This window comes from Cygnus atratus, chromosome 1 (genome assembly GCF_013377495.2).
Source record: "Cygnus atratus isolate AKBS03 ecotype Queensland, Australia chromosome 1, CAtr_DNAZoo_HiC_assembly, whole genome shotgun sequence".
Taxonomy (NCBI): domain Eukaryota; kingdom Metazoa; phylum Chordata; class Aves; order Anseriformes; family Anatidae; genus Cygnus; species Cygnus atratus.
The window spans coordinates 58,831,800-58,849,916 of NC_066362.1; the positions used below are offsets into that span (position 1 = coordinate 58,831,800).

Below are 18,117 nucleotides of genomic sequence, written 5' to 3' on the forward strand. Positions count from 1 at the left end.
TCACTTCCTTTCTCCACCTGGGACGGTCTCAGCCATGATGTGTAGCTGCTCCTCCCTCTTCTGGAGGATGAGATTCCTCTCTGTCCCTACAGCAAGGCCATAGGATGGGGACAGGGAAACGTGTCTGCATTTCTGTGCAATATCTTGTTTCAGAGCTCTGCCCATATTCAGCAGCAGACTAAGATACCATCTTTGCATGGAAGCATCTGAAGCACACATGCATATTCCCTGCCACTAAGTCTGCTGTGGGAGTGAGGATCTCTGCGAGGAGGTAGAGAAGACGTCTGAGGACAGCTGCTGCTCCAGTGGTCAGAGCACGTCCTCTCAGAGGTCATCCCAAGTCAGCCCAAGAGGTCAGCCCAAGTCCCCACGCTCAGCATGTGCTGAGGAGCCGGAGTGCCTCCTGTGTGCTTCGTGAAACCATTAATAAGCAGTGCTCTTGTTCAGTTAAGCTTTTAGGAGTGCTGGACACTAATGCGTTTGTACTTTTTCAACCTCCATCAGTTTTCTGCATATTTTGAGTCTGGCAGTTATTACCAGTATTCAGGTGCAGCTGCGTGGATATGCATGTGTTAGTGTTATAGTTCTGCCTTTAGGGATGTGCAGTTGTAGATGAGTGTAACTTCCAGGTCTTACAAACCTTGTGACTTCTCACTGGTACCACAAGTTGTATTTACAAGGTGGTATTGTTCTTATTTTCTGAGTGATCAAGATTCAAAATGTCAGCAAAGAATAGCAAAGCCATTGCTCCATTCTGGTATTCTCCTTGGCAGTAGTGCTCTGCTTTAAAGCCTCGGATATTAAACTGTATTTTTAACTATGCATGAAAATTTCAAAGCTGACAAAGTGCCTAACTTGAGTTTGAGGAAGTATTTTTGTGACAGGAGTTATTTATTTTTTCTTCTCAGTCTTATATTAGGATTGAGCAATGCCAGAAATTGATTATAGGTAGGTTTCTGGTAAGGAATTCAAATTACTGAAGTGTTCTGGGTGTCAGTGCTGCTTGGTGCTCTGCTTGATTTATGAATATATTGTGCATGTGGCACTTCTGAGTCACTGCCAGAGGTAATAGCTCTTGTGTTTTCTTCATCAAATTTTGATGCTGTCCAGCTCTGCCGAGAATCTGTTTCGGGGCTGTGGTTCTGGGCTCTTGTAAGTTCAGCTGGTAATTGTACTGCATTATTGTACCAGAACTGTTACTGGCCCAGATACATGTTTGAACTCTGTCCAGTGAGTGTTCACAGGAGCCACGCTTACTGCAGACTAAAAGCTCAGTTTGATGCCTGGGCTTCTTACCAGAAACAGCAGCATCTGTGTGTTACCAAGTGTAAACGCCTGTAACGTGTTACCAAACTGAACAAGATATGTCAACTCCAACCTCAAACATTCTGTGAGTCTTTGAAATCCAATCACTGAAATATGAAATAGTTTTATAAATCCTAATTTGAAGAAAACTGGCAGAAAGTAGGCCTAGGAGAAGTCTTGGCTTCTGAAAATCACAGATTTCTCATATACTAATATTAAATCAGTTATTTTAACTTGATTCCTTTTCCTACATAGTTAGTAGAAATTAAAATATGGATCTTAAGTAGATTACCTGGGAACTCTTCATTGCTTAAGGTGCACTTGTATGCACAAGTGGGATGCAAGAACTGGAGGAGAATGCTTGACCAGAGACAACATATTTAAAAGACTAGTGCAGGAACTAGATGAATCTTAATGATATTGGGTGCACTCAAATGAGTGCCCTGTTTGCAAATTATCTGTACTGTACTGCACTGCTAACCAGGTGGCTATATTTCATTGGTATACCGATTTTCCATTTTTTTTATGCATGTTACATGGAGTAGTTGAAAGCTATTGATTTTTTGATGTTGTTTGTTTTTTTGTAATTCCCTTACCATTGCGACTTGACTTCTTGTCTCATCACACCGATGTGGTAGAATTGGAATGATGGTGGGTGGGATAAGAACTCCTGCAAGGGTATGAATGCGACCATTTTTTGCAACAATGTCTGTTTCTTCCATTTCTTCTCCGCTGACCAAGACTTGTCCCTATGAAACAATAAATTATTATTAATAATAACTCTTATAGGTTCTCAATTTCCTCTTAATCCGCATTGTTATCCTGTGGAACTGGTGACTAAAAGACTGGCCAAAACAGGAAGACTGCTGATGGCTCCAGGACCCTAGTAAAAGTGGACATAGCCTTGGGTTCTGTGGTGCCCTCTCTGACAAAGGAGCAAAGTGGAATTTTCTCTAGAATACTCACATTTTGGCTTAAATATGCAAAGTACAGAGGGGAATTCAATATATTGAGAAGTCTGCTTCAGCAAAAGCACTAACTGGCAAAGTAACACTTTTTAAAAATGTTCACTATGTTTGTCAGGATCAGAGAATATAGTGTTAAAAGGAATGAAAAATATCTATATACACACTGAGAAGTCTTTAAAATAATTCCAAAAACTAGACACAGCATAAATAAAGACCATTCCTGGACTGGGGCTAATCATAAGAAAAGAGACTGCAGGCTGTCCTTACGTACTAGTCATTTGCCCTATATCCTTTACAGTACTAATCTCTAGCAGTTTCTGGGTATGTCAGGCTGGAAATTTCTGCCTCATTACAGCAAGTAATTCCTCTAGTGTTTCCCCCAGCCTCCCTCTTTCCCCTCCACATGCAAACAGCTGCCAAGCTCAGAGGGAGCCGGTCACAGGCGAAAGCTGCCTTCGACTTACAGTGCTGGTCCTGTTAAAGTAAAGGAACTGCTTCGCCATGCTTCGGATGTGCTCTATTGAGATGAGGCTGGCAACCTCTAGCTGAAATGAATGTAAGTTGATTAAAAGAAATGTAACATCATTATTCTTTTCAAGTCCGGATGGATTTCACAAGAAAGAACACCTTTACCTTTGGGGTGAGCAAATTACTGCAATTTTTTTTTCTAGCCCTATGGGCAGCTTTGCATTGGCTAACCTGTTAGCATAATGAAGTTAGAATGATTATTTTAAACTTCAGCTGAGCTTGCTGCATCTGAACAGCTTGTTGCTCAAAAGTACATTAATATTCCCTCTTACCTATAGCATTCAGTTTAAGTAAAGTTATCGCCTCTCCCTAAAAATAGCCCTGTTTGCATTCTTAGACTGTTGTGGAAATGGCAGTGCTGATATCCCATGAAGGGTTGCGTGGGTCTTGTGCTGTGGACAGGGGGGTGACCTTTGCCTTGGGTCCTGTCCATGAGGATTTGTGAGCACGTCCTTCCTTCCTCAAAGCAGGGGCTGAGGTGGGAATGAACTTCACCCTCTTCCAGCCTCAGCTGGTGGTGGGCTGGCTTCTGCTTTTTTGCTTTTTGTTTCCAGCACAGAAAGGAATAAAAATACAGGGAGCTTTTTTAGAAAATGACAAAACCACCCCCCTCTGATAAATGGAAGATAGATGCTAATCTTTGCAGAATTGGATCAGAGAGAGCTTTATTTCAATAGCAAGTCTTCTCTTCCTGCTACTCATTCCTGTAGCCCTACTAAGCTGACATCACCCCCAACAGGTTCAGGATGCCTGTGTGCATGTGTGTATATATATATATTTTACAGCTTGGGCTAAGTCTCCATTACGAAAAGATATATTTTAAAGTAGGAATAGTTCCATGCATGTAACACATTAGTGTTACACAACGGTTTTTATTTGCCATGATTCGAGAACTACCCCATGTCTCCTGCCAGGGTTTTACTTGGATTGGTAGGCCTGGGGTAAAAGGCTTGTGTTCTCTGTTACAGACCTTTAGGTGTGACTGCCCTTAGCAAAGGCATTGCTGCCTTCCTTTGAAGCCTTGCTGTGGGGTGCACTGAGTGGATGTCATTCTTTGAAAACCACTGCCTTCAGAGTGGAAAAAGATCTGAAAATGCTATTATGCTCCTGAGCCAGTAAAGTATCTACACTCACCTCAGCATTGGAAACAATGTGGTATCGGACTAGCTCCAGCAGCTTCCATGAACCCTGCAAAAACAAGAAAGAGGATTTCTTAGCCCAGCGTGAGTAATGCAAACCCAACCAGGCCTGTGAGAGGGCATGGGCATGAGGTCATCAGCTGAAGCTGGAAACTTCCGAGTCAGTGGTGGTGCTTAGCTCATGGCATGTGTCCTGCCAGTCCATGCTCTTGCCCCTCTGTCACTTTTTTTTTTTTTTTCAACACGGACTTTTCACATACTGTGAGCCATCCCTGGTTTCCCCAGAGGCACCCCGTCCTCTCAGCCCTCAATGACTTATGTGTCCACCAGCAGAGGCAGAGGGTAGCCAGGGGACATGATGCTGAGGTCCTCCTACCAGTGGCAACCCCAGTCGGTAGGGCCCCTGTGGCACCCGCTCCCGCTGATCATCCCCCTATACAGGGGTGATGCCTCCTAGGGCAGAGAGTTCTAAGAACAATTTGTACTATAGAAAGTCTGTACCTCTGCAGAAAGCAGATAATCCATAGCCTCAGCTTGCATATTACTCAGAGCTCCGTTACTTGGAACAAAGACTGTGTAAGGTCTGTTCTCCTGCTGTAAATCCATTCCCAGGCCAGTTTTCTGTTTTGGTTTAAGAATATAAGAGAAATTACATATTAATGTTGGAAAATATCCTGAAATAGCTTTATGGAATTGCTTTTCTGGATCCTTACCTCTATCAAAGACGTAAATTGGCTGTATTTTCCATTATCTTGAAGCACTGACATTATGGTTTCCTAAAATAAGATGAACATAAGATTTATTTTAGTTGGGTTACTTAGAATGAACGACAGTTCTTATAAGACAGTTTTTGAATTACTGTATGGATTTCAGTTATTAGAGATCTGAATACATTTGTTTCTTCGTGTGGTTTGTGTGGATGTGCTGTCTGGAAACAACTGAAATGATAGAGTCTTCTAGTCCGCATGCAATGCTGGCTTAGAGTTAGAGTTTTTCATTGTTCTGAAATACTGTGTGGGCACAGAACATATAAACGTATGTGTGAAGAGTTATTATTTGTGCATTCTCAATGAAAAAGGGCAGAGGAAGAAAATATTCACAAAAACAGCACATAACTGCTGAACACTAAGCTGGGCACTAAAAAACCCAAAGCATCCCAAGTTAAAAGTTTTTGTAATTTTAGCCTTTGGTGTGTGTGTGTGCTGGTTTGAATATAAGCCTTGCCTGGAATCTATCTAAATGTTCCTTGTTCTAGTTTGTTGTTCTGTTCAGTGAAATGAACTGATTGTGAATGAACAACTCAAATGCTGTGAGTACAACCATGTCTATGGACCAGCTTGGCAGAAGAGAAAGTGCCTGTCTGCCTTAGAAACTGGATTGCTACTTTCCACCTTGAATGTTGTTTCTCTGAGTTGGTGCGCAGTGTCTCAGCAGAGTTTGTCTAGCTGCTGTCAGTTACACTCCTTTGCATTAAATGAACGTGAAACTGTTGTAAAAGAAAGTCCAACATTGTATGTGTATAGCATACGTCTCACCTCTTTGTTGCTTTCAAATGTTGGCTCTATGTTGTCCACGGATTTGTCAACAATGTGCAAAATTCCATTGGAAGCAATAATATTGCCCTGCAAAAGTTTTCCTTTCCTCCTTCCCCCCTGGATTCTAATTCTTAGTTGATTATCCTGAAAGAAGACAGGCAGTGAGTAGTGAGCTCTTTATCATGGAATGACAACAGGCAGAGCATGCATGTTGAATAATATCTAACAGCTGCTTCCATCGCCAACATCTGGGCCATTTAAATGTGGGGAGGCTAAAGGTTGCTTCCAATGCCTATCAAGGAAATGGAAAAAAATCCTTTGAATTTGGATTGGGACCTTGTTATTTTGTTTCAGAACAGCAAAGTTTGGAAGAGAAGCAGGTATGGGGGAGTGACCTGGGAGCAGCATACCTGAGAGAGCTCTGATGACTGCTACTAATAAAAATCTGGCAGGAAATGATTTAAAATGTGATTGCAGTGAATGGGTCAACTCCCATAATCTTAAGGGACTACAAACCATTTCCTTATATTATATGTATATTTAAAACAACAAGATGTTGCTGATTGTGCACTGTTCTGAAGCCTGCAGGAAGCTAGCAGGCCTCAGACAGCAATGATATTTTCCTGTTACAAATGGAATGTGTGCTCATTAAAGAAATACAATAGATCTCTTTTCTCAGATGCCACTGATTTACTAGAAAACGTGAGAAGTACTTTATTTCAGCCCTTACACAGGCTCAAGTCATTAAAAGACATTTAGTGGACCAAGAAGAATAGCTCTTGAAAAATCTAATAAAATCTGTTATAACAGCTGTAGAGAATACATTTTTGAAACCGTGGCATCAGACTGCCCTAATGTTTGCTAACATCAAATAGACAGGGTTGTGATGAACTTTACCCCACATTTTTCATGATAAATTGTCATGTGAATTTTATTTATGTTGAAGACTTCTATTTCCTGCATTGTTCAAAGGATGTCCAGGCTGATACTCAGTGGAAGGTGGGATCTGCAATGCAGTCAGTGCTTGCTCTGTGTGAGCTGAACACAGTGTTTCCAGCATAAGCTCTGGGCTTTTACCTCCCCACACCACCTCATAGTTTTTGGGCTCTTTTAATGCCCCCTCTAGCTCTGTTGGCTATGTCTGCAGATTTAAGATGACTTAAGATGAGCTGTGTTAACTCTACATTTTAGAGCTGTGGTTACTCAGCAATGATCTGGTTATAAAAGTAACTTTTGTTTTCACTGATTTTGTTGCCAGTGAGGTTTTAAGTTTCTGCAGCCTGATGCCTCACAGAGGAAAGACATTTTATACTGCATGTTGAATTAAAACCATGAAGTAGTATCCTTGCTGATGTAGGCTGGAAAGTCCCTTACCTTTTCTCCCCTTGATATCTCTCCTGACTTGCCAGTTAAAGTATATATTACATTAGTATTATTCAAGCTACTGGTATCCAGTTGACCAGCAATTATATGTAGTTTCACAAAGTACTGTGCTTTCAGTTTATTACTCAGAAGGTCCTTTATCTAGAAAAACAAAAGAAGAAAGATTTATTTTAATACAGGCTTCATCTAAAAAAAATAAATCATAGTGAATGCTTTTTTCCTCCAACTGTTTCAAATTCTGAAATGATATATTTTCTTCTGAAGTGAGGCGATAGTCTGAAAAAAGTAAAGGTCTCTCTTGATTTCAGTTCAGATCCCACTCATGTGTACCTGCATGCGGGGTAAGTAATGCCTCCAGGAGTTGTCCTGACCTTCGGTGGAAGGTCCTCTATGTTAAGCTTTTGGAAAAGAGGCAACATTCAAAACAAAACAAAACAAAAACACACCACCAAACCACCCCACCAGTAAAAGCGTTTTTTTTTTTTTTTTTTTTTTTAAATCACTCTTATATAAAGGATCACTTTTAGGTCTTTCTGATGAAAATTCAGCTCTTAATTCAAGTGAAAAACCCTCAAGCATACACGTGGGAGAATCCAAAGTTTACTTAAAACATGACTGCATTCTACCCTGATTCACCAAACTATTTTGCTTTTATTTCAAACAGTAAAAAGACAGTCTCTGGTCTCTAGACTTAAATGGTATATCAGAAGTGTACTAGAGCAAAAAGTTCTGAATCTGTTGAATCAAAGTGCTTTCAATGCAGATTAAATTTCTGAAGAAGCTAAATCTCTCTCATTCAAAACCCTAGTTGTTGTTTACTTACATTGGTACCTTTGAGTCCCCTGTTTGTTGGTACAAGCACTGTAAATGGTCCCAGGTTACTCAGTGGCCATTCATAGACATTTTCTTATAAGGAGAGGAGAAAAAAAGATAATTGAGTATTTAAAAGCTCATTAAAGGAAGGGACTCTACAGTCTGTGTGAGGTATGCAAGGGCAGAACAAGCAAGTATAGTATCTGTGATTGCGAAATGTTAATTTAAGATTCTAGAAGATGAATTGTTGAAAGACAGTGGAATGTTAAATCCAGGTGCTGCTGCGTATTAAACCCAGGATGAGGCAAAATACTCAGAATGCTTTTAGTACCCTGGATTTCATGGCATGCAAGCCAGGGTGATGGCCATGAAAACAGCACTGCTTTAGAGCTGTGCTTTTGCAGGGAAATGTCTTCCTGATTTAAATCAATTCAGGCTTCATGGGGTGAGGGATATGCGGTTGACAACCTGCTGGTAATGCAAATATCAGCAAACACATAGCTGGTAATAAAAGCTGATGCACTGCAAGTTAATTAGTTTGTTTGCTACCCAGATGGTATTTCCATTTCCAAGACAGCTATAGAAGACTATTGAGTCTGTAGCTGAAGTCATTAAATATTTCTAATAATCAGTTCTTTTCCCAGAGTTTTAAAATTAGAAGTGAAAAAAAAGCATCTTTCTAGTCATTATGGGTATGTTGTACCACAGAATATATCTTAAAATTAATACGCTGTCTGGACTATTCTGCTTTATATTCTTAGTTTTTGAAAGACATTAATGTGGAGTGAATGTACTGTAAAATAACCTATGCAGTTAATGTGTCTTTATAGCTGCTGACTGGTGAATCATATGGCACATATAAGTCCAAAATTTAACCAAATAACATAACATTTGGATTGTTGTTGACAAATGGTAGCACTCAGCATGCCACGCACTTTTCAGACACAGAAGGAGAAACACAGAAAAATTTCAACTTAGCTCTCAGTGCTGAGGCAATGTATATCTGTTTTCAGTGCTGAATGTGACGGCACTTGCCAGGTTTTGTCCTTGGTCAGCTATGTAGGATTCTTACTCTATTCTGGTTGGTAATCGAGGGCCTTTTTTCTTAGTTGCTGGGCTCAGTGAGAAGAACCAAGCAAATTATATTAAACAGGAGGGATTTTTTCATATTTGTAAATCTAATTCAAAAATCCATCTTGATTCTAGCAGTGTTTGTTCATGGCTTAAATTTTTGATGTTGCAACAGAAGGTGGTAAAGATAGTTATGTTCTGTTCACAAGGTGGCTGCAATAACTGCTAAAGGCTGCACTCATTTCTTTGGACACCTCAGATTTTTTGGTTTTGTGCCACAATTTCAAACAGATATGAACATCTTTGAGGAGGGTGACTCATCTAGCTAGCTAAAAGAATCCTTTAATTTTTTTATACCTTTTTGCCATTTTATTTGACACAAATAATTTGCCTTTCATTGCCTAAGAAAAGTTCTGTGTACAAATGCACGTTTTCTAAAATCTTTGTCCTGCCATCAGAAATTCCTTCTGCTGCCACCATCCTTCCTACTTAGTGCTTTCTGGGATGTTTCCTTCTGCTGCTCTCCTGTTGCATTTTCAAACCTCATAAATACTAAGGATTTGCAGCTCATCTGATTATAGGATTGCATTTGTCTCGAATAATAAAATTCAGCTACAGAGCAAGTATTTGGATCTGCACTGGAAATGGATTTTACATTATGATCTAATTTAAGTAGTTAACACCTTTCCCCCCATTTCTCAAATTTCATCATTTTTATCTGGTACGTTATCACTGATCTGTACAATTAGATGATATGCAGGATAATGACAGCTGCCTTGCTGGCTTTGGATATTATGGCATGATGGATATAAATTTATTATTAGATAGTGTGGGATAATACGAGTTGGTATTTAAATACCCAAATGTGCTAAAGCGTGGCTGAAGAATTAGCTTCTCCATGCCTCACCATGTTACTAAAATACTTTCCTAAAACAAGGGTAATGGAAAAAGTCAAATTTATGTTGGAAAATGCCAATGCACTGAGTTTGAAACGCTCCTTTGGGGGGATTGTGGTTTAGCAAGATTTTTGTCGAACACAGAGTTTCTGATGGAGAAATGGTTGCTCTGCAGCTGGCAGTCCTATCCTGCAGCTCTGCAGGACATTTCAGATGCTTTGGTGGTAGACATCTCATCCACGAGCCCTAATGAGCTCCACCTATCTCTGCAGACAACTTAGAAACCTGGAAACCCCTGTCCCCCAGCTGTGGTCAATGTGTTCTGGTGGGGATCAGAAGGGAGGTCCTGAGGGTGATGACAACTATGGATGGCAATGGTCTCTTCCCCTCTCCTCTCTACTCTTTCCTGGTGAAAGCAATGCCACTGCTGATGGCTGGGGATTGGAAAAGAAGGACCCAGCTGGTAACTGTGATATTTTGGTGGGTTTCCATGCTTTCTTCTGTATCAAATATCAGTTATCCAAAACAATGGGGCTAGGGATGGAGAAGTTTATCCTCCTATGAGGCAAAACCCACTGGTCATACCAAATCATGTGTGAGGGATCATGGGACCATATTTATCACTTCTGCTTGGAAATTTCTAGAGGTTGCTTAACATGGTGAGCAAAGGCAGCTCTAAGTGTCCAGAGGGAGTCTGTGGTGAGCGGTGTGCACTGCTTTGTGTCATTGGTGGCATGATCCTGCTGCCAGGGACGTGGTGAGGAAGACAGGGCAGGAGGTGACTGTGTGCTCACTTACCCATGAGCGACAAGGCGGATGTCAGCTTGCCTTGCCACCGTCCTCCCACTTCGGTGTTCAGGTCTTGGAGGCGCTCCATGATGCTTCCGTAGCACACAAACCCATTCCCCACAAAGCCCCTCTGGCACGTACACCTGTGAAGGGATTGCCGCTTTAGCTGTGTGTTGATGCACTGTGGGGTCAGTAAGGCTCTAGCTAAGCATGCTCCAGGTGTTATTAACTACTTTTCTGAAGGCTTATTCAGGAACAATAATGCATTTTAATTTTGCATCTTTCCTTCAGCATGCTGCAAGGTAACAGTTGGTGGTAGGATGGTGTATGCATTTTGTCATTTAATGGATAATGATATTAATTTGATTATCACTTGGCCAGCTGTAAATTTTCCTTGCTCCTGTAGCCACTTCTGTGGCTTATATTAAGTCTCGACTCTGCAGTGTGATGAATGTGAAACTGCATCACTTTGCAGCAAAAGTGCCCGTAAATCCCTGCTGTTTTAAAAAATTATAGCTGTGTGAGCAGTGGCTCAGTGAGTTACCTTTGCAGGTGTGTAGGGAAGTGTGATGACCACTTGCCTGACATGATGTCCTGTCAGCTGGGCAGTGGCGTGTTAGTGGTGTCTGTCTTGCAGGGCCTCTTTGACAGGGGGCTCTGGCTACATGATCCCCTTGGCCACGGTGCAGCGTGTGGCCTGCCATCCCCTTTGGGGTTCCTGAACGTGGTGGTCACTGGAGCCCAGCAAGCCACGGAGCCTGCCTGCCCATGGGCAAGGAGAGGCTGTGGTGGAACGGTGTGAGGTGTCACCCCCACAGCAGTAGGGAGGTGATGTAAAGACTTAAGCCTCCAGTCACCATTGGTGACTTGACAGGAGTAATGGTGGTTACATACAAAGGGGGTGGTGGTAGCAGCTCATTGATCCTTGTGGTAGATGTATGCACCTGTCTGGTAGAAAAGGCAGCCAGAGGTGTCAGTCCTTTCAATAAAGCAAAGTGGTTGAGTGTGTTACAATGCCTTTTAAGTAACACAACCATTTTGGGCAACGACACTGGTATTTTAACGTTATCTTTCTTCTGAAGCTGCAGAAGCATGAAACCTCATGTTTTTTCAGACGTATACTTTGTGCTGCTGCTGTACTGGCAGCAGCATGTCAGCATGACACCCTGGCTGTCCCATGGGGATGCCAGCCTGTGAGTGGTGTCAGTGACGCATGGTAGGCCCAGTCCTATGTACTTCCAGGGCAGCTTTGGGCTGTGGTGCCCAGACGAGTGATGGGCAAAACCTTGAGAAGAGCTCAAAAGCCTTGCTGCCTGGAGGTTGGCTGTGTTTAAGGTAATGTGTTGCAGCCAAGGCAAAATCTAAAGGAAATTTATGGAAAAGCAACCTTGAGTGTCAATCTGACATTTTCCATCTCCTAAGGGAGGAAACAGACCTCATGAAAATTGGACCTTAAAGCCATGAAAGACTCATTGTTCAAAGAGAGGTGGGGAAGAAATTGTTGGTTGTTGATGGGGTCGACACGTGCTTGTATTAGGTGCTGATGGGTACAAGTGGTTGCAATTTTCAACAAGCAACTGACTTGCATGTGCCTCGACCTTGTGTCAGCCTGACTATGGACAAGGAGAGGTGGTTAGTACTTTCTGAAAATCTGGGCTCTTTAAGCCTGCCTCAAATTGAGCAGCTATCAACACCTGCAGTTTTTGCCAGTCAGCAATTTCTGTTGCACCCTTCAGAAATGCTGCACCTAGGGGATGAGCTGGAAGTGTCAGCTCTGTGATTTACTCATCTCCAGTGCTAAAATTTAAAGCAGGCACTTGTCAACATGTAGCACGCACAGAAAGAAATTCTAACTATATTTAGGAGGCTAAATAACTATATTTGGCTAAACAACTGTGTTGCCAAACATTGGCTTTTAATAATGCTTTTCCTAATCAAGTCTCCAGCATGTTCAGTATTTATGTAAGCCCTATCCATAATGACACATCTATGTGGACTTTTTTATTACTATTATTTTTAGTATCATTAGATATCAAACATTATTCCACACAACTGAAAAATCTCCTTTATATAAATAATGACCTAATCATTTCCATGTGCTGGCTGTTACATACACAGATTTGCCAATCACACCACACAGAAATATCAACCCGATGCCAAGTTAACTCTTGTTTGCTACATTAGTTATCTCATGTCTGGATGGAAAGTGTCTTTACCATAGCTATTTTTTTGATGATAGCAATCTTATTCTAAAATCTCCACAGTCCCTGCAATCTGATGGGGTTGCATATAGACTCAGGGGGATATAAGCTAGGATTTTGGCCAAGAGGCTCAGGCTTTGATTCTTTCTGGTCCTGGGTAAAAATAGCAGCCTAGAAGCATTGTAAATTGTTAGAATGCAAGTTAGATGGTGAGCCATCTCCTTTTTAAGGCGATCTCTTGGGTAGAGGGCAAGCCTGGAGCCTTGATGAAGGGTTTGGGGCTGGGAGGTAGAAGCAATTCCTCCTTGGGGGCTGACCTCTTTCTTTTGTGGTGGTGGAGACTGATGGGATAAATATCACTGTACTGATGTACGTAGCCACCTTCGCTTCTGAGTGGAGAAGTAAAACCTGAGGCCTTAAAGAAGCTGAGGAACACTTTAGTAGAAAAAAGAAACCACCTTTGAAATATTGAACAAATTAGATCAAGGTTTCAAAATAAATCTCTCTTTTTCAGCAAACAACCATAAAAGAAGAGAGAGGTTAAACACTAAATTTTTGGCTATCACTTCCAGGGGTAAAATGAACTGCAGAAATACCTAACCAGATTGAAATTAATTTTCTGAGGAAAATACTGCTTATAACAGAGTATGAATCCACTAACATGGTTTGGATTTGGCTGCCAAAGGAAAGCATTTAGCAATTATAGAGTAGCACTTATTGCATGGGCTTGAAGCCTTCAATCTGACCACCATCTCACCCTCTCCAGTACAGTAATTTACTCTGTGTGGTTGGGATAAGGAAGGATCAGCTAGGTAGCTGTCTGCATCGATTTTGTCTTAGTTTGCCTGGAGGGTCTGGTTTACAACTCATACTGTGTATGGCCGGACAGGTTTTGCTTTGAATGCTTTGTGTACTATAAGGGCTGGGTGCCTCTGAAGAGGAACAGCTTTATAAAAAAAATCTTGCTGGACTACTTAAACTGAGTTGTTTGTTCTCGTGATACAATGCATGGACAGCATAGGAAAAAGACTGGGGAGCTGCCATGACTTCAGCTTACCTAAGAAGGGGAGCAGAATTATATCTTTCTGGAAAAACGGATGCTCAGCTTTCTGTCTCTATTTACTTTAATCTATTAAAAAAGAGGGTTTGCCTTATGAAGCTATGAATTTATACACTGAAGACAGAGTCAGAGTAAAAATAAGAGTGGAATTAGAAAATAAAATAATGGGAGATTAGCTGAGGGAAAGCCAGTTCTGCTTGGAAAGCAGAGAGATTGCAGTCAAACATTCAATGTAATTCTGCACCAGCTGAAGCTTCATAGCTTCTGGGCAAGGCTATTTACTGGCTGAAGCAGTGCTATAGAAAGTGTCAGCACTCATTCAGAAACATTCAGAAAAGATCTGTTTGGGAGCAGAAACAGAGATGATCTTGATTTTCCAAGAGGTTTCTGTGTTATGTTAATAAACTCTAAACATTTGTCTTTTCTACATGTTTATGTAAGTACAAATAATTAGATTCTGGAGAAAGCAGAAGCAACAATATGTGGGAAGCTAACAGTCTTTTAAAAACTAAAATAAATGGAAGGGAAGAAACATGGTTTTGTGGACTCTATTACAGCTCTCTATTTTAGAAGTTAAAAAAACGCAAAAGCATATCTACACAACCCCCCTTTCCTAACCCCAAATGCATTTAAAATCTGGGCTGCAGCCAAAATACTTTTACATGTATCAGAAACAATTTACTGTGTCCACATCTACCAATTAATTATTTTCTTTGCAAATTTCCTCTTGTGTAAATGGATTCACCTTAACTGGAAATTATTCAGTACAGTTTCTCTTTTTGCCAAATAGATAGGAGTGGGATTCAAATCACATTAAAACTTTCTTCTGTGTTTATTTTTTTCTGTTAAAGGTCATGAAATGAATGACATGCAAGGCATTTGTTTGCTTTTTTCAGTAACAAGTCATAAATTTTCACTGTCATAAATTTTTAAATTTCCCATTTTAAAATTTAAAAAACAAAACAAAACAAACACCACCACCACCAACATAGCGGTTGAAAATTAAGTTGCAACAGTGAAACAGTGATGCATTAGGAAGGAAAGGTGCTGATTTGTGTGCTGTGGAATTTGTTTTTAATCTTTCAACTCACAAAAATTAGCATTTTGGTCTTGATTTCGCATTGAAATACTTTTCAATCTTTAAAGTTTTATACCTGGCTCTGCTGGTGTGCTGCAGCAGCCAAGTGTACTTCTGAGCAGTACAATATGCTGCAGAAATGAACCAGGGGATGTTCTAGAGAAATTTGTTGGAAATGCAAGATAGCTTACACAAAAGCAATGTTAATTTTTTGAAAAAGCTCAATAATGAAGCAAGCACTGGCAATAAGAATGCTCTCCCATGTGAACACTTGCTGTCTGTAAATCTATAAAATAAATAATTTGTTCCCCAGCTTACAACTAATGGCCTATCTTGTCTTTCAAATTCTAGTTCTCAGCTCCCAAAATCTAGCACTTCTGGGACACCTCTGTAGACTCAGTACTAGCTGTCACTGGCCTATAAAAACATGTAATTCCAGTTTCTTGTTTTAATATAGCATTGCTAAGTCCAGTGTTAAAGCCAACTTTCCTCCTAACATCTGCTTAGCAAATTTCTGTACAGGAAAACAAATTCTGACAGAAGTTGCGCAGCTTCCCACACGCTTTGAGGAATCTGCGAAGGCGGGTGTTGCTTTCACAGCATGGGGAACAGATGCCCTGGTTGTATCTGCATTAGTATACTAAAAAGGGCCAGAGCTCCGGTGCTGTCCTGGGATAATTAATGCTGATTAATTTTCAGCATGCTGCCTGGCATGGTTCTGGCGCACACAATGTTTTCCCAGGCAATGCCCAAGCACAGCTGAAGGGATAGCATATGCCAGGGACATCTGCCAAGAGGCAGTTACTCTTCTTTGGAGGAGGAAGAGTATTTAGCTGTGAGTCAGACCATGCTGCTTGCCCTTAGGAATAGAAAAAAGGTCTTGGTCCTTATTTACTAATGTAGAAATGACCTCTGAGAGCTAATAAAAATAAAACTTAATAGGCATTAGTGATTGGACTGATTAAATTAAGCATGTCCTAACCAGTTCACTCTAACCCCATTAAATCTCATAATTTGTCCCTGATAATGAAACTATTAATGATAAGTTCAGGAGGTTTTCATCCACTGGATTTATTTTAACTGCATGCTCAATACAGGAGGATGGAGAAACTGGGTGAAAGCTTTAAAAAGCAAAAGACTTACGTGATTTGTCCTGGTGCAACCATTGAACATTTAGCTTTTTTGTGGCAGGTGTTGTTTGTTTCACAAATGTCTATCATGCTGCATCCTTTCCCAGGTACAAAGTTTGTATAATTCTCCTTGCATTCACAGTGGGACTACATCAGAGGGATGGAAAAGGAGAGAGAAAAATCAGATATGCACAAACTGTAGGTTTCAGTGTACTTTCTGCTACTAGGATTTAAAAAAATGGAGAACTTTCAAAGCCTTAGTTAATCACCTGGTGAGTTCAGTTGCAAGTATAAAGCTTATCCCTATTTATCGAACTCCCTTTGAGGCTTTATCTACTCCAGAAAACTACTGACACTCAGTGAAAGCCCTTTAGATTCAATTCTGTGACCAGAGAACATTTAAAATCAGTGTGGATAGGTTAAAGCCTCTGCTCCCACAGTCCTCAGCCTCTCAAAAGAAGTGCCAAAGCACATTATTTACTGGTGAGGCGTATCAGCGGTACACACCAGCCCGCGTGTGCCAGCCACGTGCAGCTTGCTGAAAAACCCCCAAGTGGGGAAACTTACATGACCACGAGCTTCAGGACAACCCTGGGTAACTGACTCCCTTTTCTGCTCCTCAGGGTGTCCAGGCAAGACAGGCATGGTCTTTAGAAGTTTTGCTTTCTCAGTGTCAGGAATACAACACAGAAATTTGAGCCAGTTCCCGACAGCATGAATAATATGCAGTCTTTACATGGTGCCATTCATCAGTAGTTCTTAAAGACCCAAGTTATGCTAACTTTATGTGTTTAGCTGCAGTATCTGTGTAAGGAACCTACTGGTCCTTGCAGTCACAGAAATTTAACTCTGAGAAGCTTCATTTCAGTGCCTCCATTTAGAGGAGACAAATTTGAGCCAAAACGTTCCATAAATAGACTACACTAATGTCATTCCCATCTTCAGAAGGAAACACACTAGCATGTGTAAATAGAGAAAGAAATGGGATCCCTCCTGGCCACCTGCAGGGCTTATGCCAAAGCTAGGAGTAGATCTTGGCCTCCCTGAGGCTTGTGCCTGTACCCTCATGGCTTCTTTCTGGAAACAAAGCAATTTCTTTTCCTGGGCAGTTGACAAAGGAAACATCTGGAGCACAAGTTCAACACTAACCTTTCCTGGTCCATCATATATGCAAATGGTAGACTGTGCAGGGCAGTTCCCGTATATTGCTTGGCATGGGTCTATGGGTAAGCAGACTTGACCATCCCCTTTGTAGCCTTCTTGACAGGTACATTGGTGATGATTTGGTCCAAGGTAAGTGCAATTGGCATTAGGATCACAGACCTTCTTGGAGCATGGGTTGATAGCTTGAAGAAAAAAAAAAAAGTAAAAGAATTATTGCCCACCACTCTAAAACTGAAGACAAGGATTTGCTCAACCATCTCTATGTCAAACAAAGCCTGGGTAGACTAAACTTCTCATAACAGCCAAGTCTGAAGTATCGTGGCGACATACAGACAGAAGGGAGGAATGTGTTTATACTAACCTACTAACATAGCAACTGTTTGCTTTTGTACAGAAATGATCTCTTAACTTGGCAAATTATGTTATAAACAGATTAAAAGATATAATGTGCTCGTTAAAATATTACAACTATTTTCCTGTTCTGTGGTGGATTTTAACTACAGTACGTCAGGTATGTGATATGAAGTCAGTAAAGGCTTTAAGTATGTGCTAGATCAGTTGGAAACTATTTTTCAATACAATAGGTCTGCTGTTTTCTTTCCGGTAATTAAACAATATAATGTCAACCATTCAGCTGTATGGAAAACTGGCCAGCAAGTTCTTTAGTTGTGTCTTCCACACTGTTGTAGGTTCAGGATTGGACTGGAAGCTCACTGTTTATTTCCAGGAGCTGTTTTTTTTTTCCAAGGCAATGGCATTGTTTGTCCTTGTTCATAATCCAGCAGTGCTTGGAGAGCTTCTTTACACACCTTTGTGTCCAGTTTAGGACACAGTCAAGCACATCTTGCAGCTGGAAGGGTGGTACTCACCGTCTTCCCTTCTCCTCCTTGTCCCTTTTGTACCCCTCAGCTGGGACTGAGAGAGTTGGCAATGCTCAGCTTCACTCTCTCAAGCCTTCTCTTTTATTCCGGTGCAAAATCACACGTGCACACATTTGTATGCTCAAACTGACCATGAACAATGCCACCTCCCAGCTGAGCTGGGGCAGTCACTGCTA

The 18,117-nt window shown here is 41.1% G+C and overlaps 1 protein-coding gene across 1 annotated transcript in view; it reads right to left on the minus strand.

Annotated features, from left to right (window-relative positions):
* STAB2 (stabilin 2) overlaps positions 1 to 18,117 on the minus strand; it is an 86,504-nt gene that overhangs the window by 53,470 nt on the left and 14,917 nt on the right. The window contains exons 8-18 of the mRNA XM_050708224.1: positions 17,046 to 17,242; positions 15,910 to 16,043; positions 10,437 to 10,570; positions 7,682 to 7,764; positions 6,850 to 6,999; positions 5,476 to 5,619; positions 4,654 to 4,716; positions 4,442 to 4,561; positions 3,936 to 3,989; positions 2,738 to 2,818; positions 1,902 to 2,054 (exon numbers count right to left, since the gene is read on the minus strand). Of these exons, the coding sequence (XP_050564181.1) occupies positions 1,902 to 2,054; positions 2,738 to 2,818; positions 3,936 to 3,989; positions 4,442 to 4,561; positions 4,654 to 4,716; positions 5,476 to 5,619; positions 6,850 to 6,999; positions 7,682 to 7,764; positions 10,437 to 10,570; positions 15,910 to 16,043; positions 17,046 to 17,242 (1,313 nt within the window). The remainder of the gene's footprint in view (positions 1 to 1,901; positions 2,055 to 2,737; positions 2,819 to 3,935; positions 3,990 to 4,441; positions 4,562 to 4,653; positions 4,717 to 5,475; positions 5,620 to 6,849; positions 7,000 to 7,681; positions 7,765 to 10,436; positions 10,571 to 15,909; positions 16,044 to 17,045; positions 17,243 to 18,117) is intronic.